The sequence below is a fragment of the Oryctolagus cuniculus genome, chromosome 11 (genome assembly GCF_964237555.1).
Source record: "Oryctolagus cuniculus chromosome 11, mOryCun1.1, whole genome shotgun sequence".
NCBI classification, from domain to species: domain Eukaryota; kingdom Metazoa; phylum Chordata; class Mammalia; order Lagomorpha; family Leporidae; genus Oryctolagus; species Oryctolagus cuniculus.
Window position 1 is genome coordinate 118,732,889 of NC_091442.1, and position 22,772 is coordinate 118,755,660.

The window sequence follows — 22,772 nt, forward strand, 5'->3', positions numbered from 1 at the left end:
CCAGCTGCAGGATCCGGCACCCGTGATCTCTCGCTAGTCCACTGCTGTCCGCGTGGCAGGACAAGCCTCCCGTGGTGGTGACACACACGGCTCCAGACTGCAAGTGGAAACGGCCCGGGGGCGTAAGGGGCTGACGGAGGTGACCCGGGCCAGGCGCCGGTGCCGAGTTGCCTCTGCACGTGGTCTCGTTAGGGGAAGCCCACGGTCACCTCTGCGTCACCAGTTGCTCCCCAACCTCTGCAGAGAGGACGAGAGGCCGGTCCCTCCCAAGAACGGGGTGGAGACGGCACTGGTCACCCAGGGGCCTGACTGCTAAAGCGTGCCACCACGGCAGCCACGTGGCCGACCCAGGCGGGGTGGACGCTGACCATACCCTGGGGCAGAACAGCGACAGCCCACGGCAGGGGGGTGGGGGCGGGAGGGGCCCAGCACATGTGCTGTGCCGGATCAGAGACCCACGCTCCCTCCGCACGCTGTGACCAAGACCCAGTCACCTCCAAGTTCCTGGCCGTGCGGGACCTCTGGAGACCAAGAACAGGCAGGGTTCTCCAGGCGTGGGGCCCACGGATGTGGCAGCACAGGGCCAGTGGCCTGGGACCTAAAATGTCACCAGGATTTCTCCTCAGGGCCCACTGTGGTGACCTCTGTGCTGTGCCGGCCTCTACCCACGCTCAGAGCCCACGGAGCACAGGCAAGGCTCCCGTGGTGGCTGATAGCCCCTGCCCTCCCCACCTGTGGCCGACCCGCACTGGGAGCAGGCCTCTCGCTGTGTGCTCCCCGCCTGTGGCCCGGGAAGTCCGAGGATGCGCTGAGCCCGTCCCAGGCCGCCGCCGTCTCTCAGGTCCCCACACCGCCACAGCTCCGCTCTGGGGTTCTGTCCTCAGCTGGCAGCCTAGGCTCTCACCCGAGCGGAGCGCTGCCAGAGGACCAGGCCAGGGCTGCGGGAACTCGTGCCTCCCACGAGCTTTTAAACGCAATGAAGCAAGGGCCGGTGCTGTGTGTGGGTTAAGCCTCCCATGTGGACACCGGTTCGAGTCCTGACCGCTCCACTTCCGATCCCGCTCCCTACTAATGTGCCTGGGAAAGCAGCAGATGGCTGGAGTCCTTGGGCTCCTGCATCCACGTGGGAGACCCAGAAGCCCTTGGCTTCAGCCTGGCCCAACCCAGGCAGTTGTAGCCATTTAGAGAGTGAACCAGCAGATGGAAGCTCTCGCTCTACCTCTCCTTCTCTGTAACTCTTGCAAGGGGATAAGGCACCTCCTGCAATGCCAGGGTCCCATATAGGCGCTGGTTCGAGACCCGGTCGCTCCACTTCCGATCTAGCTCCCTGCTAGTGCACCTAGGAGAGCAGCAACAGGTGCACAAATGCTTGGGCCCCTGTCGACTCCGCCCACAGCCCGGCCCAGGCCCGGCGAGCGCAGCATCTGGGGAGTAAACCAGCGGACGAAAGGTCTCCCTCCCTGCGCTGCAGCCTTACTTTTCAAATGAATCTTTAAAAAAATGAAGCTCCCGGGGCAGTGAGTTCTGACTCGGGTCATGGTGAAAACTGCACAAGACTGGCAGTTCTCGCCGGGGGGGGGGGGGGGGGGGGGCACCTGGGGGTACTGCCGGCAACCAGTGGTGAGGGGTCGGGACACGGCACGCAGGCCCCCCGCCCCACTCCCCACAAGGGTCTGCCCGACGGCCAGCGGCACCCTGAGACTGCAGGATGCGACACATCTACACGACAGACATCTGCAGACAACCTCGGAGATCTTGTTCACAACAAGGTTTCCTCTCACTGGACACTGCACACTCGCCCCTCCCCGCGGTCCATGGTGCGAGCAGGACGAGCTCTCCCGGGCCTGCACCGATCTGGGCTCAGCGCCCGACCGCACGGCACTGACTTGCAGCGTCCCCGCCTGGGGCCGGGCCCAGGGCCACTGCTCTCCACCACCACACACTCTGGGACTTGCTCTCCCGGCTGTCGCGTGCAGCCGAGGGGCCGTAAGGCCGCCTGGACTCGGGGCCCAGGGACTGGTGGGCCGCAGGCATGGAGGAGCCCCTCGGCCGCTGGCCAGCCTTGAGTCTGGGCTCCCCCACAAGCAGCATGGCCGCCGCCCTGGCAGACAAACACTTCTGCAAGGGGGAGAGCGACGGAGTGTGCAAGCCCACTCGTGTGTGTGCCTCACGGCATGGCATCCAAAGCACCTGGCACACCATCACTCTCCAAACGCCTCCACCACAAGAGGCCAGTGAGGAGGCTGGCACAGCCCACCAGAGGCTCTGGCGGTCACCGCAGGGTCTCCACGGGGTCTGGGCCGGGGTCCTCGCTGGCCCGCAGCACGTCCACAGAGCTGTAGGACTTCCAGGCCTGCAGGTTACAGCTCTTCAGGATGGCCCCCAGCTGCTGCCCAGGGCCTACTTCGAACGTCCTGGGGAACTCGGTGCCCTTCTTCCGCTCATATATGGCGTGCATCGTCTGCTCCCACTTCACCGGGGAGACCACCTGCTGCAGCAGCAGCTTCCGGATGTGCCCGGGGTGCGCGTACCTGTGCCCAGTGACGTTGGAGTGCACGGACACCAGCGGCTTCTTAATATCGACTGTCTTCAACGCCTGCGCCAGCGGCTCCAGCGCTGGCTCCATGAGGCGCGTGTGGAAGCCGCCGCTGACCGGCAGCATCTTGGTGCGCCGGAAGTGGTACCGAGCGGCGTTCCTCTGCAGGAAGTGCAGCGCCTGTGGGGCAGAGAGGCGTGAGCGCATGGCTCTGGCGAGCACACCCAGGCCGCCGTGCCGAGGGCACCTCTGGGGCACGACGCGCCCTCTCCACGCAGCCACCCCCAGTGTAACCGCACCCGTGACCACGAGGTGCACATCAGTGTTCCAGAATGTTCCTGGAGTCCTCCTGGCCCCAGCCTGGTGGGGACCACAGCGAGTCCCAGGGCCTGTGCCTTCACGCCTCTTCCTCACCGCTAGGACAAGCTCCGTACCCCACCCACAAGGCTGCCGGGAAGGGTGCGAGGGGCGGGTGAGGGCAGCACTGGCCCCCAGGACAGTCCTGCCACTCCTGCTGCTGCTACTCTGTAATTCTGAAGGCAAAAATCAGAAGGGAAATGCGAGCCCGGCTCAGCACGCGGGCCCAGTGCACGTGAGCCCAGTGCTGCCTCGCCCGTCTGAAGCCCGGCTCAGCACGCGGGCCCAGTGCACGTGGGCCCAGTGCTGCCTCGCCCGTCTGAAGCCCGGCTCAGCACGCGGGCCCAGTGCACGTGGGCCCAGTGCTGCCTCGCCCGTCTGAAGCCCGGCTCGGCACGCGGGCCCAGTGCACGCGGGCCCAGTGCTGCCTCGCCCGTCTGAAGCCCGGCTCAGCACGCGGGCCCAGTGCACGTGGGCCCAGTGCTGCCTCGCCCGTCTGAAGCCCGGCTCGGCACGCGGGCCCAGTGCACGCGGGCCCAGTGCTGCCTCGCCCGTCTGAAGCCCGGCTCGGCACGCGGGCCCAGTGCACGCGGGCCCAGTGCTGCCTCGCCCGTCTGAAGCCCGGCTCGGCACGCGGGGCCCAGTGCACGCGGGCCCAGTGCTGCCTCGCCCGTCTGAAGCCCGGCTCAGCACGCGGGCCCAGTGCACGCGGGCCCAGTGCTGCCTCGCCTGTCTGAAGCCCGGCTCAGCACGCGGGCCCAGTGCACGCGGGCCCAGTGCTGCCTCGCCCGTCTGAAGCCCGGCTCGGCACGCGGGGCCCAGTGCACGCGAGCCCAGTGCTGCCTCGCCCGTCTGAAGCCCGGCTCGGCACGCGGGCCCAGTGCACGCGAGCCCAGTGCTGCCTCGCCCGTCTGAAGCCCGGCTCGGCACGCGGGCCCAGTGCACGCGAGCCCAGTGCTGCCTCGCCCGTCTGAAGCCCGGCTCGGCACGCGGGCCCAGTGCACGCGAGCCCAGTGCTGCCTCGCCCGTCTGAAGCCCGGCTCGGCACGCGGGGCCCAGTGCACGCGGGCCCAGTGCTGCCTCGCCCGTCTGAAGCCCGGCTCGGCACGCGGGGCCCAGTGCACGCGGGCCCAGTGCTGCCTCGCCCGTCTGAAGCCCGGCTCGGCACGCGGGCCCAGTGCACGCGGGCCCAGTGCTGCCTCGCCCGTCTGAAGCCCGGCTCGGCACGCGGGCCCAGTGCACGCGGGCCCAGTGCTGCCTCGCCCGTCTGAAGCCCGGCTCGGCACGCGGGCCCAGTGCACGCGGGCCCAGTGCTGCCTCGCCCGTCTGAAGCCCGGCTCGGCACGCGGGGCCCAGTGCACGCGGGCCCAGTGCTGCCTCGCCCGTCTGAAGCCCGGCTCGGCACGCGGGCCCAGTGCACGTGAGCCCAGTGCTGCCTCGCCCGTCTGAAGCCCGGCTCGGCACGCGGGGCCCAGTGCACGTGAGCCCAGTGCTGCCTCGCCCGTCTGAAGCCCGGCTCGGCACGCGGGGCCCAGTGCACGTGAGCCCAGTGCTGCCTCGCCCGTCTGAAGCCCGGCTCGGCACGCGGGCCCAGTGCACGTGAGCCCAGTGCTGCCTCGCCCGTCTGAAGCCCGGCTCGGCACGCGGGCCCAGTGCTGCCTCGCCCGTCTGGTTCTCTAAAGGAAACAGCTCCTGCCCACAGGCCCGACACCTGCAAACCACCTCATCTGCAGAGATCTTCAAGATGGCAGACAGCAGTGTCCTCAGGTCACAGCCCAGCACCGGCCACGCCAGGGCCAGCTCTGCAAGCCACGTCCTGGCCCCTTCCACAGCCTGATCAGAGGCAGGGACGCACGCAGTAAGGGCCGCTCCCGGGAGACTGAGGGAGGGCTTCAAACGGTCACACTGGCAGCACGACGGACGCTGCTTCGGCTTCCTGCTGCCCCTCCACCAGCCCCCGCCTCTCATCTGCTGAGGGCCGCCTCCGCCCAGGGCACTCCACCTGGCCCCGCCCCCACGAGGGCTCAGCTTCCTGCTGCCCCTCCACCAGCCCCGCCTCTTCTCAGGAAGCTGCCCTGCCCAGCCCCGCCCTGCCTCAGGCCTGCCCTCTGAACCTGGTACCCCGGCTCTGTGACCCCTGGGCTTGGCGGCAGCAGCTGCCTGCCTGATGGCTCAGAAGCAGCAAGTGGACGGGGCGGAGCAAAGGAAATCCCTCAGGTACAAAACCAGACACCCGGGAAACGTGGGGCAGAGCAATCCCACAGCAGACAGCTCCTCAGGGTGGCACGGGGGGGGGGGGGGCACTTCTGTCCAACCTCCAGCGGGAGTGCCAGGTAGTTGTTAACATCCCAGCTGCTCCACTTAAAAAATATTTGAGAGTCAGAGTTACAGAAAAAGGAGAAGAGAGAGACGTCTTCCATCCACTGGTTCACGCCCCAAGTAGCTGCAACGGCCGGAGCTGCGCCAGGCCGAAGCCAAGAGCCAGGGGCCCCAGCACTCGGGCCATCCTCCACCACTTTCCCAGGAGCATTAGCAGGGAGCTGAATTGGAAGTGGAGCAGCCAGGTCTTGAATCGGCACTGGCATTGCAGGCAGAGGCTTAACCTGCTACGCCACGACGCCGGCCCCCAGCTGCGCCACTCTGACCCATCCCCCAGTAATGCGTCTGGTAAGGCAGCAGCGGATGACCTGGGTGCTGGGCCCTGCCTCCCGTGCGGGGGAAATGCAGAGTCCTGGGTGCTGGACCCTGCCTCCCGTGTGGGGAAACGCAGAGTCCTGGGTGCTGGGCCCTGCCTCCCGTGTGGGGAAACGCAGAGTCCTGGGAGCTGGGCCCTGCCTCCCGTGTGGGGGAAATGCAGAGTCCTGGGAGCTGGGCCCTCCTCCCGTGTGGGGAAATGCAGAGTCCTGGGTGCGGGGCCCTGCCTCCCGTGTGGGGGAAATGCAGAGTCCTGGGAGCTGGGCCCTCCTCCCGTGTGGGGAAATGCAGAGTCCTGGGTGCGGGGCCCTGCCTCCCGTGTGGGGGAAATGCAGAGTCCTGGGAGCTGGGCCCTGCCTCCCGTGTGGGGGAAATGCAGAGTCCTGGGAGCTGGGCCCTGCCTCCCGTGTGGGGAAATGCAGAGTCCTGGGAGCTGGGCCCTCCTCCCGTGTGGGGAAATGCAGAGTCCTGGGAGCTGGGCCCTGCCTCCCGTGCGGGGGAAATGCAGAGTCCTGGGAGCTGGGCCCTCCTCCCGTGTGGGGGAAATGCAGAGTCCTGGGAGCTGGGCCCTCCTCCCGTGTGGGGGAAATGCAGAGTCCTGGGAGCTGGGCCCTCCTCCCGTGTGGGGGAAATGCAGAGTCCTGGGAGCTGGGCCCTGCCTCCCGTGTGGGGGAAATGCAGAGTCCTGGGAGCTGGGCCCTGCCTCCCGTGCAGGGGAAATGCAGAGTCCTGGGAGCTGGGCCCTCCTCCCGTGTGGGGGAAATGCAGAGTCCTGGGTGCTGGGCCCTGCCTCCCGTGTGGGGAAATGCAGAGTCCTGGGAGCTGGGCCCTGCCTCCCGTGTGGGGGAAATGCAGAGTCCTGGGAGCTGGGCCCTCCTCCCGTGTGGGGGAAATGCAGAGTCCTGGGTGCTGGGCCCTGCCTCCCGTGTGGGGGAAATGCAGAGTCCTGGGAGCTGGGCCCTGCCTCCCGTGTGGGGGAAATGCAGAGTCCTGGGAGCTGGGCCCTGCCTCCCGTGTGGGGAAACGCAGAGTCCTGGGTGCTGGGCCCTGCCTCCCGTGCGGGGGAAATGCAGAGTCCTGGGAGCTGGGCCCTCCTCCCGTGTGGGGAAATGCAGAGTCCTGGGAGCTGGGCCCTGCCTCCCGTGTGGGGGAAATGCAGAGTCCTGGGAGCTGGGCCCTGCCTCCCGTGTGGGGAAACGCAGAGTCCTGGGAGCTGGGCCCTGCCTCCCGTGTGGGGAAACGCAGAGTCCTGGGTGCTGGGCCCTGCCTCCCGTGCGGGGGAAATGCAGAGTCCTGGGAGCTGGGCCCTGCCTCCCGTGTGGGGGAAACGCAGAGTCCTGGGTGCTGGGCCCTGCCTCCCGTGTGGGGGAAACGCAGAGTCCTGGGTGCTGGGCCCTGCCTCCCGTGTGGGGGAAATGCAGAGTCCTGGGAGCTGGGCCCTGCCTCCCGTGCGGGGGAAATGCAGAGTCCTGGGAGCTGGGCCCTGCCTCCCGTGTGGGGGAAATGCAGAGTCCTGGGTGCTGGGCCCTGCCTCCCGTGTGGGGGAAATGCAGAGTCCTGGGAGCTGGGCCCTGCCTCCCGTGTGGGGAAATGCAGAGTCCTGGGTGCTGGGCCCTGCCTCCCGTGCGGGGGAAATGCAGAGTCCTGGGTGCTGGGCCCTGCCTCCCGTGTGGGGAAATGCAGAGTCCTGGGTGCTGGGCCCTGCCTCCCGTGTGGGGAAATGCAGAGTTCCTGGCCCAGCCTGGCCGTTGCAGCCAGCTAGGAAATGAACCAGCGCACACAGATGTCTCACTCTGCCTTTCAAATAAATAAATACATCTAAAAAAAAAAAACACAAAAAGCAAAAACAACAAACCAGCTCTGCTCTCTGAGGACGCAGTCAGGGGAGAGGCCCAGAGAAGCCCAGAACAGACGCGGGGAAGACTGAAGGCGCCTGGCTCAGCCTGACGGGGGCTGGGCGGCCTGTTCACGGCCCCATCTGTGCATCGTGGAGGGGCCGCCCTCTGCAGAGCCTGGTCCACCACGCACCCCCTGGCCTGCAAGCACTGCCTGCAGGCCACGCCCAGCAGTGACCGCTGCAACCCTGGGGCCTCACACCCACCTCCAGGTGTCCTGCGACCACCCTGCAGTCAGGGAAGAGGTAGTTGGACACCTCGCACACGGGCTCCTCTATGCCCAGAGACCTGCAGTGCTCCCGGGCGTCCGCACAGGCGAGCGGGAACTTGGACTGGCGCTGACCGAGCACCGACAGCATCCCACTGGGGACAGCTTCGGAAGCCTCCTGCATGGCCTCCGCGCGGATCTTCACTGCGTACAGACCTGTCCAGAGAGGAGCACGGGCGGCCATCAGGATGCACACGGCGGGCAGGGAGGGCGGCCTCAGGGGCACAGCACGGCGCAGAGGGGCACTGCCCTCGCCAAAGAGCAGGTGCTGCGTGTGGCGCTGTGCCCTCTGTAACTCCGCCTTTCAAGTACATAAATAAATCTTAAAAGTTAAAAGTGCTATAATTCTACAAATCACATATACACGAACTACACACGTAGGGGCAGCCTGTGGCACAGGGGACTACCCGACACCTGCATGCTGCTCCAGTTGCAGTCCAGGTTGTGCTAATACGCCTGGGCAGGCAGTGGGAGGTGGCCCAAGTCCTCAGGCCCCTGCCCTACTCAGGGAGACCCGGTGGAGTTCCAGGCTCCCGGCTCGCGCGGGCCCGGAGCGCACACTGGCGACTGGGTTCAGCTTTCCCTGGTGACTGAGGACTGCGCTCCCTCCACTCCACTGCTCTCTCCTCCCACAGGCTCTCAGCGGGCCAGCTGCTCGGAGGTTCCTAGGCACAGGGCTAAGTCCAGGACAAATGACAGGTTGAGTGCTGAGTGAGTGAAGAGAGCGTGCGGGGTTTGCTCCTTCGACTTGCTGGGTTTCCCATCAAACCCTGGGTTAACTCTCAGGGTCACCTTGGTCAGCGTGTCTCCCTGCCCGCCCAGAGAAGGGTCTTCCACCTGCTGGTTCACTCGCCAAATGGCTGCAACAGCCGGAGCTGGACAGATCCAAAGCCAGGAGCTTCTTCCAGATCTCCCACGTGGGTGCAGGGCCCCAAGCACCTGGGCCATCTTCCACTGCCTCCCCAGGCCATAGCAGAGAGCTGGATCAGGAGTGGAGCAGCCAGGACTCGAACCAGCGACCAAGCTGGGTGCTGGCATGGCAGTCGGAGGCTTAGCCTGCTATGCCGCAGTGCCGGCCCCGACCTGACTTTTAGGCCACGCGTGCCCAGATCAGAATTATACGCTCCTCCTGGCTTTGGTCAGCTCAGCTCTGACCACTGGGGCATCTGGGGAGTGAGCCAGAGGATGGAAGACAGACCGACCGACCGACCGACCGACCGCCCTCCCTCTCTCTCTGTAACTCTTTCAAATAAATAAAATAAATAAATAAATAAATACCCTCCTTGGGACACTGCTCAGAGGAGTGGCTGGGTCCAAGCCCCAGTTCTGTTCCGACTGCAGCTCCTGACGCGCGCACCCTGGGATCGCAGGTGCAGGTCAAGTGCCTGGGTCCCTGGGTCCCCACCCAGGGGAGCCTGACTGAGGTCCCGGCTCCTGGCCTCAGCCTGGCCCAGCCCTTCTTGCCGCAGGCATCTGGAAAATGAGCCAGCGGGTGGAAGACCTTTATTTGCCTTTCCCTCTCTCTCTCGTCTGCTTTTCAAATAAATGAAAACGAATCAGAGGGAGTCAGTCTGTGCCGTTCCTCGCCTGTTTTACTTTAGGGAAAAACGCTTAACTGAAGTGAACTGGGCTCTCGCTCAGTGGAACGTTGCGGTCCCTCCCGGGGCAGCACTGGTGGTGTGCAAGCCAAGCAGACTGACCAGCACGCGACTGCGTGAGCTTAACGAAGCAGGAGCCCCTAAGCGTCCCCCAGTGTCTCCGCCGTCCACCGCCCGAGTCCAGTCCCCAGCGAGCCCGCAAGACCACGCCGCTGCACAAAACCGAGCCCAGCCTGCACACCTTCAGAGAAGTCCATGGCTCCAGCAAACACCAGCGCTGCAAATTCTCCCACACTGAATCCAGCGGCCGCCACGCAGTTCTCGATCACCTGGGTGACAGACAGAGCCTGAGGCCAGCGCTGGGCTCCCGCGGCCACGCCCCTCTCAAGCCCAGCTCCCGGTACCTGAGCCCACAGGGCGGCCCTGACCATCACCGTCACCATCAGAGGAGCAACCTCCCCGGCAAGGGGAGGGAAGGCCGGGCAACGCTGTCTGCTGGAGGAGTCCAGCCTGGGGCTCCCCGGTCCTGCCTGCAGCAGCCCCTCAGGCAGCCAGAGTGGAGGTGAAGGCAGGAAGTCAAGGGCCAGGCTCCCGGAGGCACAGGCACTGCACTGCTTAGCTTGGGGGGGGGGGTGTCCAGACTTCGTCTTTCGTCTCTGGATGAGGGAGGGGCCGGGCCCACCCCCAGGTGCTGACAGCGCCCACGGAGCTCAGCACACAGCTGGCCCTGCCCTGAATCGACGTCACCATCGCCCAGCGCCCTCCAGCGACTCCTCCATTCCCCCTCCTCCCGCCTCTTCAATATAACCGCGCGCTCTCTGCAAGGCGGCTACCAGGGCGACAGGGACCAGAGTAACTCTACCTTTAATGTTACACACGAACACCAATCCTGTCTTTGGGTAAAGCCGCCGCCCGCAGTGCCCGCCTCCCACATGGGCACCGGTTCGAGTCCCGGCTAATCCACTTCCCATCCAGCGCTCGGCTATGGTCTAGGAAGGCAGTGGAAGCAGTCCTTGGGCCCCCGCACCCGCGTGGCAGACCCGGAGGGAGCTCCCGGCTTCCGCCTGGCCGCAGCGCCCCCGCCCCCCGCCGCGGGCCTCACCTCCGGCTGCAGGTGATGGAGTTTCTCCACGGCGGCCAGCGAGGCCACGAAGATGGCGGGCTGGCAGTGCACGGTGCGGTCCAGGTCCTCCTGCGGCCCGTGCAGGCTCAGCGCCAGCAGGTCGTAGCCCAGCACGCGGCTGGCGGCGTCGTAGAGCTCGCGGACGCGCGGGAAGCCGAGCAGCCCGCGGCCCATGCCCACCAGCTGGCTGCCCTGGCCGGGGAAGAGCAGCACGGAGCACCGGCCCGGCTCCCGCCGCGCCGCCGCGGCCCGGGGCTCCTCCGCCGCTGTCGCGTCCCGCAGCAGCTCCGCCACGTCCACGGCGCCGGACGGGGGCCCCGCGACGCTCGTGGCGCCGCGGTGCCACCCGGCACCCCAGCCCCGGGCCCACGCGGCCCGCGCGACTCGGACGCTCATGACGAAGCCCGGAGCCCACGCGCGTTACCGTGGTGACCGAGGCCCGACTGCGGCTGCGCGGCGCGGCGCGGTCCGTGGCGCATTTCCCCCCGGGGCTCCTGGGAGCTGGAAGAAAGGTTCCGCGGCTGCTGGTTCCGCCCAGCAGGTGCTGGGGCCTGGAGTGACCCCACCGGCCGCCTCGGTCCCCACAGCCGAACCCGGAACTCTGATATTTATGCTTCGTGCCTGGCTCTGCGTTCTTTCTCGCGTGATCCTCCCAAGCAAGATGACGGCTGTCTTGGGTGCCCTGCAGACCAGACTCCGGGCCTGGCCCCTAAGAAGCCCATAGACAACAGCCCAGGGAGTCCTTGGCGTTGACCAAAGCCCTGGACGTTGCCCGCTCAGTAGCTTGTTGAAGGGCTCACATGAAGCGGACATGGAGGAGTCACGGGGACTGCACCACGGCGCCGAGGTTGAGCGGCAGAACCAGGGACCAGGGAGTCTAACTCCGCTGCCTGCCCCGGCTCCCTGCTCCGGCGCCCTGCCCCTCCCCCCTTGTTAGAATGTATTATTCCATTCGACAGGCAGAGTTAGAGAGAGGTCGTCCATCCACTGGTTCACTCCCCGGATGGCCACAACGGCCGGAGCTGTGCCCACCCGAAGCCAGGGGCTCCCTCGGGGTCTCCCACGTGGGTGCAGGGCCCAAGCACCTGGACCCACATCTTCCGCTGCCCTCCCAGGCGCATTAGCAGGAAGCTGGATTGGAAGTGGAGCAGCTGGGACTCAAACTGGCTTCCTTGGGATGCCGCAGTTGGCTTTACCTGCTAAACCACAGCACCAGCGCTCCTGCTGGCCTCTTCCAAGGAGCCCTGGACGCACGCACCCCGCACACCTGGTCATGAGGAATCCAGGTGGGATCGTGGGGTCCACTCAGCCTGCTGCAGCAGAAAGCCACAGGGCGCGGGCCCTGCAGTGCAGGCGGTTAAGCCACCGCCTGCAACGCCCGCATCCCACACGGGTGCATTGTGCCCCTGCTGCAGCCAGCGCTCTGCTAATGTGCCGGGTGGGGGTGAGCTAGTGGACAGAAGAGCTAGCAAGACTGCCCGCCGGCGCTGAGACCCCGCCCGCCAGGAGCAGGCAGTGGGGGCAGTGCTGGCCACACCCCCGTGGCTGCAGTGTCCGAAGCAGAGAATCTACTGGACGAGACCTCTCGGGGCCTGGGAGAGCGTAATAAAATGTTCCACTCACTGGTCCACTCCCCAAATGGCCACAACGGCCGGAGCTGCGCCAATCTGAAGCCAGGAGCCAGGAGCTTCTTCTGGGTCTCCCACACGGGTGCAGGGGCCCAAGGACTTGGCCATCTTCTGCTGCTTTCCCAGGCCATAGCAGAGAGCTGGATCGGAAGTGGAGCAGCTGGGACTGGAACTGGCACCCATATGGGATGCCGGCGACGCAAGTGATGGTTTTGCCCTCTGCACCATAGCACTGGCCCCATGAATAAATATTTTATAATATATATAATATACATATAAAGGTGCTGTTTCTTCCAGCTTCATGGCCTGATCACCCCCATGGCCCCCACCACTGACGCCATCACACTCAGGATCAGGCTTCAACACAGGAATGCCAGATTTCAGGGCACAGAACGCTCAGTTCACAGCAAATCCGCGTCCCCGGGTTCATCCTAAGAAAAGAACCAAACGAGCAGAGGTGTCCCTGTGGAGATGTTGACAGGAGAGTGGAGCTGGGCGGGCGTCTCCAACCAGCAGGGTCAGGTCACTGAAGTCAACCGGTCCTGTGCCGTCCCGTGGTACGGGGCACGGAGATTTCCCAGGTAAGGCATGACGGAGGACGCACTGCCTGCAGGAGCCCGCCAGTCCACAGCAAGCCCACGGCCAGGGAGAACAGGACAGGGACACCCAGCGACAGCACCTCCAGGCACTGGACGGCGGTGCGACCTGGCTGGGCTGACCTCGCCCCAAGTCCCTCCCAGCAGGGCAGGAAGCTAACAGGCTCCTGTTGGTGACAGCTTTAGAATGGGCAGCCCAGCTCCTTCTGGATGGAGGTGGAAAGAGGCCTGGGCGGGGGAGGCTGGCCCCTGCCTCTCCCTAGACACCGGCACCGCCCCTCCCGCACTCCCTGTCGCCCGGAGCAGCTGTGCCTGCCTGGAGGCCGTGTGCCTGTCTCCAGGACTCTGAAGGAGGCCCTGGCTCCCTGCTCAGCCCAGCCCGTCCACCGCAGGGCAGAAACGCACGATTTCCCAAGTGTTCCCTTCCTGCAGGCTTTCCCAAGAGCTGGGCGGGGGTGGGGGTGGGGGTGGGGGTGGGGGGTAAGGCCACGGGGACCCAAGAATGAGGAAGTTGCCATCGCCATCTGTTTTCTGTTGTCAACATCGAACACCATGGCCTGAGTGCTTTTTAAAGGATCCAGTCTGGGGCCGGCCTGGGAGAGCAGCGGAGGATGAGCCAAGTCCCTGGGCCCCTGCTGCCTATGTGGGAGGCCTGGGTGGAGTTCCAAGCCCTGGCTTCCACCTGGCCCAGCTCTGGCCATTGGGGCCATTTGGGGAGTGAACCAGCAGATAGAAGATCGATCTCTCTCTCTCTCTCTCTCTCTCTCTCTCTCTCTCTCTCTCTCTTTCAAATAAATCTTTAAAAGAGAGGGATCCTGTGAGTTGTCACAGCCAAGACCCCTGCCGCCCCTGTGGCGCCCCTCTAAGAAGAGAGGGTCTGGGCTCCTGGCCCAGGAGTGTGTGTGCACCTGCTGCACGGCCTCGTGTGGCCCTGAGGTCCCCTGAGGTCGTGACAGCGCAGCCCCAGCCACAGCCTTGCTCTCTGCCCCAGAGGGGGCTCTGGTGGGCGCTCACGGGGTTGAGGCCAGGCTGTTTCCACAGGCTCGGGGTCTGGCACTTCCCGGCATCTGCTCTGCCCTGGCCGCGGGGCCCCTTCCTCCCCTGCCAGCTGTGTGCTGCCCCCAGCTTGCAGAACAAATCGATGCCGGGTTCAGGCACCTGCGCCTGGGCGGCCTTCACACAGCTTAGGGATTGTTCAACCCCAAAGTCAAGGCCAGCGGCGTGGGGAGGGGGTCACTGGAGAGGGATCCTGGGGCACAGGGTTTGAGTGCACACCCCGTTTTCTATCCATTTCTGTTTGGAACACTTCTCAGTGATAAGAAGAGGCAGACATCGCGGGGGGTGGGGGGAGCAGGTCAGGACCCAGTCCTGGCCCGAAGGCGCTCTCGCAAGGGAATATGTGTATTAACGAGGGAACTCCTGCATCCGGCCACCAGAGGGGCCCTGGCTGTGACCCTGACCCTGACAGCCTGGCCAAGGAGCCCGGCGGCCCTGGAGGTGTCTCTGCCCGCCTCTGAGCCCTGAGCTCGGGTCAGTCCTCTGCTGATTGGGAGGGCGTTGCCCGCGGCTCCTCCCCTGGTGGCTGTGGCCAGGAGCTGAGTTTCATGGTGCTGTGTCCCCTGGGGCTGGGCTGGGCAGGGTCTGGAAGCTGGAGCCCGCCAGGACACGGGCTCCCGGATCCTACCAGGACACCGGCTCCCAGCTCCTGCCAGGACATGGGCTCCGGGCTCCTACTGTGAAGTTCAGAGGGGGAGGGAGCTGCCCGCTTAGGCTGGGGCGCCCCGGAGCTGGGTTCTGGAGGAGCTCCGGGAGGGGTCCCTGGAGCCGCCCCCAGGTGCCGGGCAGTGGGGGCTGCAGGGGGCGGGGCTTCACGTGCTAGGTTTCCAGTGCCTTGGACTGGATGCCGAGGCAGGGGCAGCCATGGGGCGTCCTGAGCAGAGGAGGCCGTGGTCAGAGCAGTGGTGGGGACAGCAAGGGGCTGTGGCTGTGACCAGACCCCATGGGGATGGGGAGGGTGCTGGTGCCACGGTGAGGCTGATGGCGCCTCAGAAGGAGACGCCCACACGCGTGTCCGGAGATGCACCGTGGACTCCTTGGGCAGCAGCCTGCTCCCCTGACATGGGCGTGGTTGTCACGAGGCTGGGCCTGGGCTCCCAGCCCCTCCCTTTGGCCCTGGCCAGCAGCCGGCAATTTGGGGGCCCAGGGCCCCGTGCTCAGCTCCGAGGGGTGAGGCTGTGGGAGGCGGCCCACGGCTCTTCCAGCTGGGCGAGTTTGCCACTCACTCAGCAAACAGCTGGCAGCTGCAGGCTGGAAGAGGGGCGGGCTGGCCCGGCGGCAGCAGGCGTGGCCTGGCAGCGGCTACACTGGGGAAGGGGGCAGGAGGCCTGGGGCCACAGGCCTTCCAGGGGCAGGAGAAAATGCATTCTTCACAGTCAGGAAGGGAAAGGGGTAGAGGCGAGCCCGGGCTACGTGAGGGGACTCCTGACGGAACCAGACGGGCGAAACACGCCGAGCAGGACATCCGTCCGAGGGGTCACCGGCGCCTGCCACCCGTCTACGGAAAGACCGCTTCTCGGGCACGTGTTTCTTAAAGCAGGGAGGGGCTCACGCAGGGGAAGGGCTGGGTCTCAGGAGAGCCCCCCCACCTGCAGCTGCTGAGGTGCAGGGCCCCGTGGGCCGCTGTGGCTGGGGCCGACCAGGGGGCGCTGAGCCGCAGGGGTGGGGGGTGGGGGCCTGGTGCGGGGAGGACGGCCGGCCGCCCCCACACGCGTCTTCATCAGCCCCCCACACTGTGCCCCTTACACAGACGTGGAGATGGAGGCTCAGGGAACCAAGAGGTCCCGCCTCCCGGCCCTGGGCGGAGGTCCCGTGCAGGGGCGCGGTCAGGCCTTGGCCTCTGCCGCCCCATTTCACAGGTGGGACAAGCGAGGCTCCAGAAGAGCAGCCATCTCCCTGCGGCTGCAGGGCCCCGCGGGACCCGCGCCCGCTGGGTCAGGCCGGGTGCGCGGCCATTAGCGGCCTCCGTGCGGGGAACCAGGGGATTCTTTCCCGGCGGGGAGTTTAGAACCGCAGCCCCGGGCTCCCGGCCAGTTCCGGGGGCGGGGCCGTCAGGGTGGGGGCGGAGCCTGGCTGGCTGGGGCTGTCGGGGATGGGACGGGGCCTGACTGGGCGGGGTCGTTAGGTTGGGGAGGAGCCTGGATGGGCGGTGCTGTCAGAGATGGGGCGGAGCCTGGCGGGGCGGGGCCAGTAGGCGCGGACGGGGCTGTCCGGGACTAGATGGACCCAACCTGGGCGGGACCGTCGGGGGGCGGAGCCTGGAGGGCGGGGACTGACGGGGCGGGGCGGGGCCCGGAGGCGCGGGCGGCCCTGGACTGCAGCCGCCGCTGCCCGCGGCGCAGTGCCCTTCCGGAGAGCGAGTCCTCGCCTCTGGTGAGTGGGACGCGAAGCCGCAGGGGCCGCGAGCGGGGGCCCGCACGAGTGCGACCCTCGCAGTGCCCGCCCGCCAGCGCGGGGCCGGGCGGGGCAGCTGGGGCCACCTGGGGCTCTGGCTGGGCAGGGTCTGGGGAGCGGGAGCGTGGGAGCCGCAGATGTGGGCGGAGGGCTCCGTGTGCACGCGGGGGTCGGGTGCCCCTGCAGGGCAGCAGGAGGCGAGGGGCAGGCGCTGGGAGGCCCGTGTCCCGGGGGAGCGCCTGGAACGGGGAGGGGGCTGAGGCCGGAGGAGCGCGTGTCCCGGGTCCGCAGCGGGAGCGGGGTGGGTGGGGGCTCGGGATCGGCTCTCCGCGGTCTCCTTCCACTTTCCTTCCTCCCAGGCGTTGCGGTGCGTGGCTGTGCTGTGCTGTGCTGTGTGCGCACGTGTGTGCCTGGCCGTGTCGGGCGGGCAGGGGCTCACTTTTCCCCCAGTCCTGGGCGACAGCCTTTTCAGGAGTTGCCCTCTGAGTCTGTTTTTGATTTCTGCTGGGTCTGGCCGTGCCAGCAGTGCCCGGATGCGCGCTCTTGTCGAGAAAGGAGTGGTTCTCCACCGAGCGGCACACGCACCCGCCTCCCGCCGGCCGTGGCCCTCCGGGCTGGCGCTGGCCGCTCCTAACGGAAAGGATGAGCTGTGACCGCGGGCGCCACAGGCCCAGGAGGAGCTGGGGCCCAGCTCTGTCCTCTCTCTGGGTCTCCTTCCCTGGGCAGGAAGAGGGGCACAGGCCCAAGACCCCAGGGCAGTGAGGGCTCCGATCTCTACCACGCTGCCCGCGGTCGGGGGCGGGAGGTGGGCGGCGGCGCTCTGAGAAAGCTGGGTGCCTGGGCCCTGCACCTGGGGAGGTGACACGGCCGTCCCGGGCGTGGCCGTGTGGTCCAGAGCCTAGGCTGGGGGAGGGCGGTGGGCTTTGGAGCCACGCAGACCTAGAAAGTTCTGTGGCTTCCTGAACCTGTTTCTGGAAAGGAGTCCCCCCTGGGGCGGGGGGGCTGAGCAGGGGTCACTCGGGAAGAATAAATGTTGGCGGTGCCCACTCACTCCCACAGGCCCACGGGCAGCCAGGGAGGGCGCGGCCAGAGCCACCTCCTGCCCCCAGCTCCCCCGCCGGCCCCTTCCCCATTCTCGGTGTTGGAGGCCGGCTGCCCGCTCGAGCACCCGGATCCCCTGGGTGCAGCGTCTTTACCCGCCCAGCGCCTAGGGGCCCGGGGAACATTTGCTCGTCCAGGGTTTCCCAGGGAGCCCCGCCCCGCTGTGGTGCCCCCAGCAGGCGGGCAGGTTCCACCCACCTGCTGTGGGAGTGGCCACGGCCAGACGGGACCTGGAGTTGGAGGCAGAGCCCACTTTCTGGAGGGGGCGGGGATCCAGGGAGGCGGGCGCTTGGCCCTCCCTGGGCCCCCAGCCAGAGCGGATCTATGACTCAGCTTTGTGGGTCCCGCCCCCTGCTCCCCCCTCCGATGATTCAGGGTGACCCTGAGAGGCCCCAGGAAGCTCCCCGCCCAGGCTGGCTCTGCGGGTGGAGCAGGCCCTCTCTGATCCTGGGGGCAGGGGGCGGGGCGGGGGGGGTGCCTGCTGATGGATACAACGTGGAGGACGAGTGCCCAACACTCAGGATCTGGGTCCTCCACGCGGGCGCAGGGTTCCCTGCACTCGGACCATCTCTGCTGCGTTCCCAGGGCATCAGCAGGCAGCAGGATCGGAAGTGGAGCAGCCGGGACTTGAACCTTCACCCATGCAGGATGCCGGCACTGCAGGTGGCACCACAGTGCTGGCCCCACACTTTAAACACTTGAAGCGCAGTGCACGCTCCCTCTGTAACTGCTTTTCAAGTAAATAAAAAATGAGCGGTGCGGTGAGTTCCCGTATTTCCCCAGCGGCTTCCGCTAAGAACAGAGTTACCAGAAGTGGGCGGGGCACCCACCCCATGACACCCCCCACCCCCCATCAGCCTCGTCCCCTGCGCTCGCTGGGGTCTCACTGGGTCTCTCCTTGCCCCTCGTGACCTGGGCACTGAGGGTGCTGGGCGCCAGCAGCCAGGGTGGGCACTGCTCTCCTCCGGGCCCGTCCCCGGGATTGCGTGTGCTCGCACTCGGGTTGGCGCTGTGGGCAAGAAAACCACGGTGTGTCCACCTCTGGGAGTCACCCCACAGTGCGATGTCTACACGACTCGTCCTGGCGGCCCGAGGAGACCGGGGTCTGGTCCAGCCTGGTGCTGCCCCCAGCCCTGCCCACCCTCTCAGGTTCCCTCTGGCAGGGAAGGGAGGCCCGCTGGCCCGACTGTCCTGGAGGGGGGGCTGTCCCGTGCCCTGAGCGGAGCCCACTGTGGTCCCTGTTGCTGTCCCTCGCAGATTAGAGCTGGGGTGGCCGGGCGGGCTCCAGCTGACCGAGCAGAGCGCTGGGCAGGCGGCCGGTGCTGGGCAGGTGCCCCCGAGCAGGCGGGGCTGAGTGGCCAGGCTCCCGGCGGCCGACAGCTACAGCTTTGCCCTGCCTGGCCCGCAGCTTTTCCCGGGCCGTGCTGGCTCTGTCACGTGACTCCTGGGCATGGCTGCGTGCATTTGTTACAGTTTGAACAGTGCCAGGGTCATCCTGTAGTGAATTTAAGAAAAAGATTTATTTATTTGTTTGAAAGGCAGAGTTACAGAGAGGCAGAGGTAAAGGCAGGAGAGAGAGAGAGAGAGAGAGAGAGAGAGAGAGAGGCTGGCGCTGTGGCTCACTTGGTTAATCCTCTGCCTGTGGCGCCGGCATCCCATATGGGCCCCGGGTTCTACTCCCGGTTGTGGCGCAGGATTCTGTCCCGGTTGCCCCTCTTCTAGGCCAGCTCTCTGCTGTGGCCCAGGAGTGCAGTGGAGGATGGCCCAAGTGCTTGGGCCCTGCACCCCATGGGAGACCAGGAGGAAGCACCTGGCTCCTGGCTTCGGATCGGCGCAATGCCGGCCATAGCAGCCACTTGAGGGGTGAACCAACGGAAAAGGAAGACCTTTCTCTGTCTCTCTCTCACTGTCTCACTCTGCCTGTCAAAGAGAGAGAGAGAGAGAGAGAGAGAGAGAGAGAGAAGAGAGAGAGAGAGAGAGAGTTCTTCCGTCTCCTGGTTCACTCCCCAAATGGCTGCAACGGCTGGAGCTGTGCTGATCCAAAGCCAGGAGCCAGGAGCTTCTTCTGGGTCTCCCATGTGGGTGCAGGGGCACAGGGCTTGGGCCATCTTCCACTGCTTTCCCAGGCCATAGCAGGGAGCTGGATTGGAAGAGGAGCAGCCGGGACTGGAACCACTGGAACCAGCGCCCATCTGGGATGCCGGCTCTGCAGGGCAGGGCCTTACCCAGGGCCACAGCGCCGGCCCCCGTGCAGTGCACTGAGAGCAGTGCTCAGGGTACAAAGCCCTTGCATGGGGGCTAAGCCACTGTCTCCAAGCCCCCACTTGCTGGCGGTGAGGTCGCTCTGCCCGCGGCCTCTGCCCTGAAGCCCTGGGTCCCCCCCGCCCCCTGGCGTCTGCTCCCCGGCTGTGTCCACCTCCTCTGGGGACTGCATGTTGTCACTCAGGCCTCCCTGGCCCCATCCAGCCCTGGGCCTCTGGCCCCACCAGACCACTGCTGATTCTCCAGCCGGCGGCTCTGAGGGGAGGCTGAGCCCCTGGGGCCCGTGGGGGTGCCGAGTGGCTTGGGGTCGCGCCGCAGGTCCAGGCAGAGCTGGCCCCTCGCCCAGCTCCCCTGGCTCTCAGCGGACTTGCAGCCCAGGGAGGTGGCGCTGTGCCTGGCACGCAGCGTGGGATGAGCTTGGTACTGCGTGGCCGAGGGCTGCCAGGCAAGGGGACACGGCCATCCCTCCGCCCCACCGAGGGCGGCTGCACTCCAGCCCTGGGCCTGGCCGCCTCAGGCCTTTCCGAGCCCAGCCTTGAACTCGTGCCGTCCCGGAGGCTCCGGGTGTCGCCTGGCCCACAGGCAGGCAGCTCCCCCTCGCTGGTGCACAGGGAGGGGGCGGGGTGGGGAGGTTTTAGGGTGGGCCGGTGGAACGGCTGTGCAGAGACCCTCTCCACGGCTGCACGCTGGGCCAGGCCCAGGGTAACTGGTGCTGCTACCCCATTGTACAGAGGGGAAAGCTGAGGCCCAGGCGGCTTCCCTGCGGTCTCCAGGAGTAGCCAGGAGACAGAAGACCCAAGGTCAAGGGGCAGCTGGGGCAGGAGCAGCCCCGCCCCCCCAGGGGCCATGAGGTGGAGTTTAGGTGGGACTGAGCCCCGCCCACCGCCACCGCCAACCCTGTGCTCTCTTTCAGAACCGCCCAGAGTAGCAGCCGCGGAGCCATGGCGCCACCCTGGGTGCCCGCCGTGGGCTTTACGCTTGTGCCCAGCCTGGGGGGCTTCATGGCCTCCCACTATGTCCGCGGTGAGGGCCTCCGCTGGCACGCCACCCTGCAGAAGCCGTCCTGGCACCCGCCCCGCTGGACGCTGGCCCCCATCTGGGGCACGCTCTACTCAGCCATGGGGTAGGTGCTGTCCGTCCCAGTCCCTGCCCCGGCCCCTGCCTGGGGGGCGGGCTTGGGTTTCCCGGGTGGACCTCGGTAGCCGGCACCTTCTCCCCGCCGGGACACGGGCCCCGGGTGGCACAGCCGAGCCTTGTGCTGGGCGTCTGCGGGGGACAGGGCCCTGAGTGCAGCTCGTGTGGGCCCCACTGGCTGTGCTCCAAGGTCAGTGACAACCACAGCCAGGACAAGGGCTCCCTGTGTCCAGTGGCTCCCGGCCGGACCGTATCTGGGTTAATTTGACCAAAGCCTCATATGACAAAGGGACACAGAGCCAAAACCTGCAGCCCCCAGTAGAGTCCCTCCTGCCTGTGAGACCTGGGAAATACCACCCTCCCAAAAGGCTGTGCTGGATGGGGCAGGGCGTCCCCCGGTGGCTGCAGTGAGGAAGTGCACCCTTGGGTGCAGTTGGTCCTCAGCCCAGTGCAACACCAGGGACCCCAGGGGCCAGGCCGGGTGCCTGAGGTTCCACGGGAAAATGACCAAGACACCCGGACGTCTCCATGGCCCACCCACTGCGGGCCCTCCCAGTCCCTGCTCTCTCCTCCCCATTCTGCTCCGGCCCCGCACCTCCCACGCCCCTTCCTCTGCCACTGAGATCCTGGCCCAGCCTCCTCTCGTCTGCTCCCTGTGACCCCTCTCCTGGTGGGCAAGAACCGAAGCATCACCTTTACTCACTGACCGCCTGCTGGGACATCCCGCTGCCCCGGTCTCTGTGCCTCAGGTCTCCTTGTGGCCCTAACAGCCATGCAGCCTCCCCCGAGACCCCACGGACCTCACCCAGACTCAGGGGCTCATACCTGCCTCTCAGCCTCTGCAGATCCGACTCCTCCCCCCAGGCCCAGCCCCAGGACCCGGGCCTCTGTGCGGGGCCCGTGTCCTCCTGTGGCGCCCAGCGTCCTGTGCTCACCCAGAGCCCCCGCGGCCAGGAGACCCCCCCAGCTGACACAGCAGCAGTGCGGGGCGTGCAGGGGAGGCTCCGGCCGTCCTCCTGTGGTGCCCTGACCCGCGGCCTCCATTGCAGGTACGGCTCCTATCTGGTTTGGAGAGAGCTGGGGGGCTTCACGGAGGAGGCGGTGGTCCCCCTAGGCCTCTACGCCGGGCAGCTGGCCCTGAACTGGGCATGGCCCCCCATCTTCTTTGGGGCCCGACAGATGGGTTGGGTAAGTGTGGCCGGGCCCTGGAGTCTGTTCACAGGCGCGGGGTGGGGGTCCCAGGGTGGGGGTGGCGGCTGGTGGTCAGCTCTTTGTGGATGGGGCCCAGGGCCTCCCCTCGGCTGGCCTCGCTCCTGTGCTGCTGGCTTGGGCTCTGGGGCCCTAGGAAGGGGGGCCCTGGACACTGGAGCTGTCCGTGTGTGACACACGTCAGCCGCCGGCTCCCTGCCGCTTACACGTCGGCTTCTCTGGGTCAGAGGCTTCTTGCCGCCCATGGCTGGAGCCGACGCCGGGAGAGGCCTGGCCGCACGGTCGCCTCTGGGGACAGCACGAGACGGCTGACGGCAAGTTCCTGTTTGGGCCTTGCAGCACCCTAGGGGTCAGGACTGCCCTCAGCGGGAGCCGGAGCCTCCTGGCCATGGCCTCATCCCTGCGTGTGGTCCCCACGCGTGGCACGCGTCAGGTCAGGCAGGGGCTGTCCCCACGGCAGCCGCGGAAGCGGAGGTTGAGTCCGGCAGCCTCAGGCCCCTGCCCCCTCCCCTCCCCTCGTGTCTCCGCAGGCCCTGGTGGACCTCCTGCTCCTCACCGGGGCAGCGACGGCCACGACTGTGGCCTGGCACCGCGTGAGCCCGCTGGCTGCCCGGCTGCTCTACCCTTACATGGCGTGGCTGCTCTTCGCCACCACACTCAACTACCGCATATGGCGGGACAACCCCGGCTGGCGTGGGGGCCGGCGGCTCCCAGAGTGAGGCCGCACAGGGCCAGGTGCCGTGCGCGGGTCTGTGTGGGCCGAGCCGGGACTTTGCCTGCTCAGCGCTCCTGCAGCACAGGATTTTTAAAGCCAAATAAAGTCTTAGCCTCGTCACAAGCGCCGTGCACTTGGGGCCCCCGGCTGGGGCGGGGGAGGGCTTTCTGCTCGGGCCTGGTGACCCCCACAGGGCTGGAGCCAGC

The 22,772-nt window shown here is 66.9% G+C and overlaps 2 protein-coding genes across 6 annotated transcripts; one reads left to right on the forward strand and one right to left on the reverse strand.

The window, feature by feature from the left end:
• Positions 1 to 1,735: 1,735 nt before the first annotated feature.
• Positions 1,736 to 10,927, reverse strand: MCAT (malonyl-CoA-acyl carrier protein transacylase). 3 transcript variants are annotated; one of them, XM_002723646.5, is made up of 4 exons: positions 10,451 to 10,922; positions 9,590 to 9,677; positions 7,689 to 7,906; positions 1,736 to 2,716 (listed from the first exon to the last, which is right to left on the reverse strand). In XM_002723646.5, exons 1-4 carry the CDS (start codon positions 10,865 to 10,867, stop codon positions 2,273 to 2,275), a joined length of 1,167 nt encoding a protein of 388 aa, XP_002723692.1. In that variant the 5' UTR covers positions 10,868 to 10,922; the 3' UTR covers positions 1,736 to 2,272. The 3 variants fall into 3 exon arrangements, with proteins under 3 accessions (XP_002723692.1, XP_008250500.1, XP_069909110.1); XM_008252278.4 differs by lacking the exon at positions 7,689 to 7,906 and having other exon boundaries at positions 10,451 to 10,924; XM_070053009.1 differs by lacking the exons at positions 1,736 to 2,716; positions 7,689 to 7,906 and adding an exon at positions 7,915 to 9,223 and having other exon boundaries at positions 10,451 to 10,927.
• A 3,941-nt stretch (positions 10,928 to 14,868) lies between these two features.
• TSPO (translocator protein) lies at positions 14,869 to 22,686 on the forward strand. Of its 3 annotated transcripts, none has more exons than XM_070051508.1 (4): positions 14,869 to 15,271; positions 20,422 to 20,631; positions 21,692 to 21,830; positions 22,382 to 22,686. In XM_070051508.1, the coding sequence occupies exons 2-4, from the start codon at positions 20,450 to 20,452 to the stop codon at positions 22,568 to 22,570; spliced, it is 510 nt and encodes a 169-aa protein (XP_069907609.1). In that variant the 5' UTR covers positions 14,869 to 15,271; positions 20,422 to 20,449; the 3' UTR covers positions 22,571 to 22,686. The 3 variants fall into 3 exon arrangements, with proteins under 3 accessions (XP_069907609.1, XP_051685379.1, XP_051685380.1); XM_051829419.2 differs by lacking the exon at positions 14,869 to 15,271 and adding an exon at positions 15,972 to 16,124; XM_051829420.2 differs by lacking the exon at positions 14,869 to 15,271 and adding an exon at positions 17,837 to 18,007.
• Positions 22,687 to 22,772: the final 86 nt, after the last annotated feature.

What these genes read in the sequence shown, in the direction of transcription:
- MCAT (XM_002723646.5), bottom strand. Translation starts at nt 10,867, where the DNA reads ATGAGCGTCCGAGTCGCGCGGGCCGCGTGGGCCCGGGGCTGGGGTGCC. An exon ending in TCCATCACCTGCAGCCGGAG is followed by an intron (nt 9,678 to 10,450) that starts GTGAGGCCCGCG and finishes TCTGTCACCCAG; the next exon opens with GTGATCGAGAACTGCGTGGC. An exon ending in TGGTCGCAGGACACCTGGAG is followed by an intron (nt 2,717 to 7,688) that starts GTGGGTGTGAGG and finishes TCTGCCCCACAG; the next exon opens with GCGCTGCACTTCCTGCAGAG.
- TSPO (XM_070051508.1), top strand. Translation starts at nt 20,450, where the DNA reads ATGGCGCCACCCTGGGTGCCCGCCGTGGGCTTTACGCTTGTGCCCAGC. An exon ending in ACGCTCTACTCAGCCATGGG is followed by an intron (nt 20,632 to 21,691) that starts GTAGGTGCTGTC and finishes CCTCCATTGCAG; the next exon opens with GTACGGCTCCTATCTGGTTT. An exon ending in GGGCCCGACAGATGGGTTGG is followed by an intron (nt 21,831 to 22,381) that starts GTAAGTGTGGCC and finishes GTGTCTCCGCAG; the next exon opens with GCCCTGGTGGACCTCCTGCT.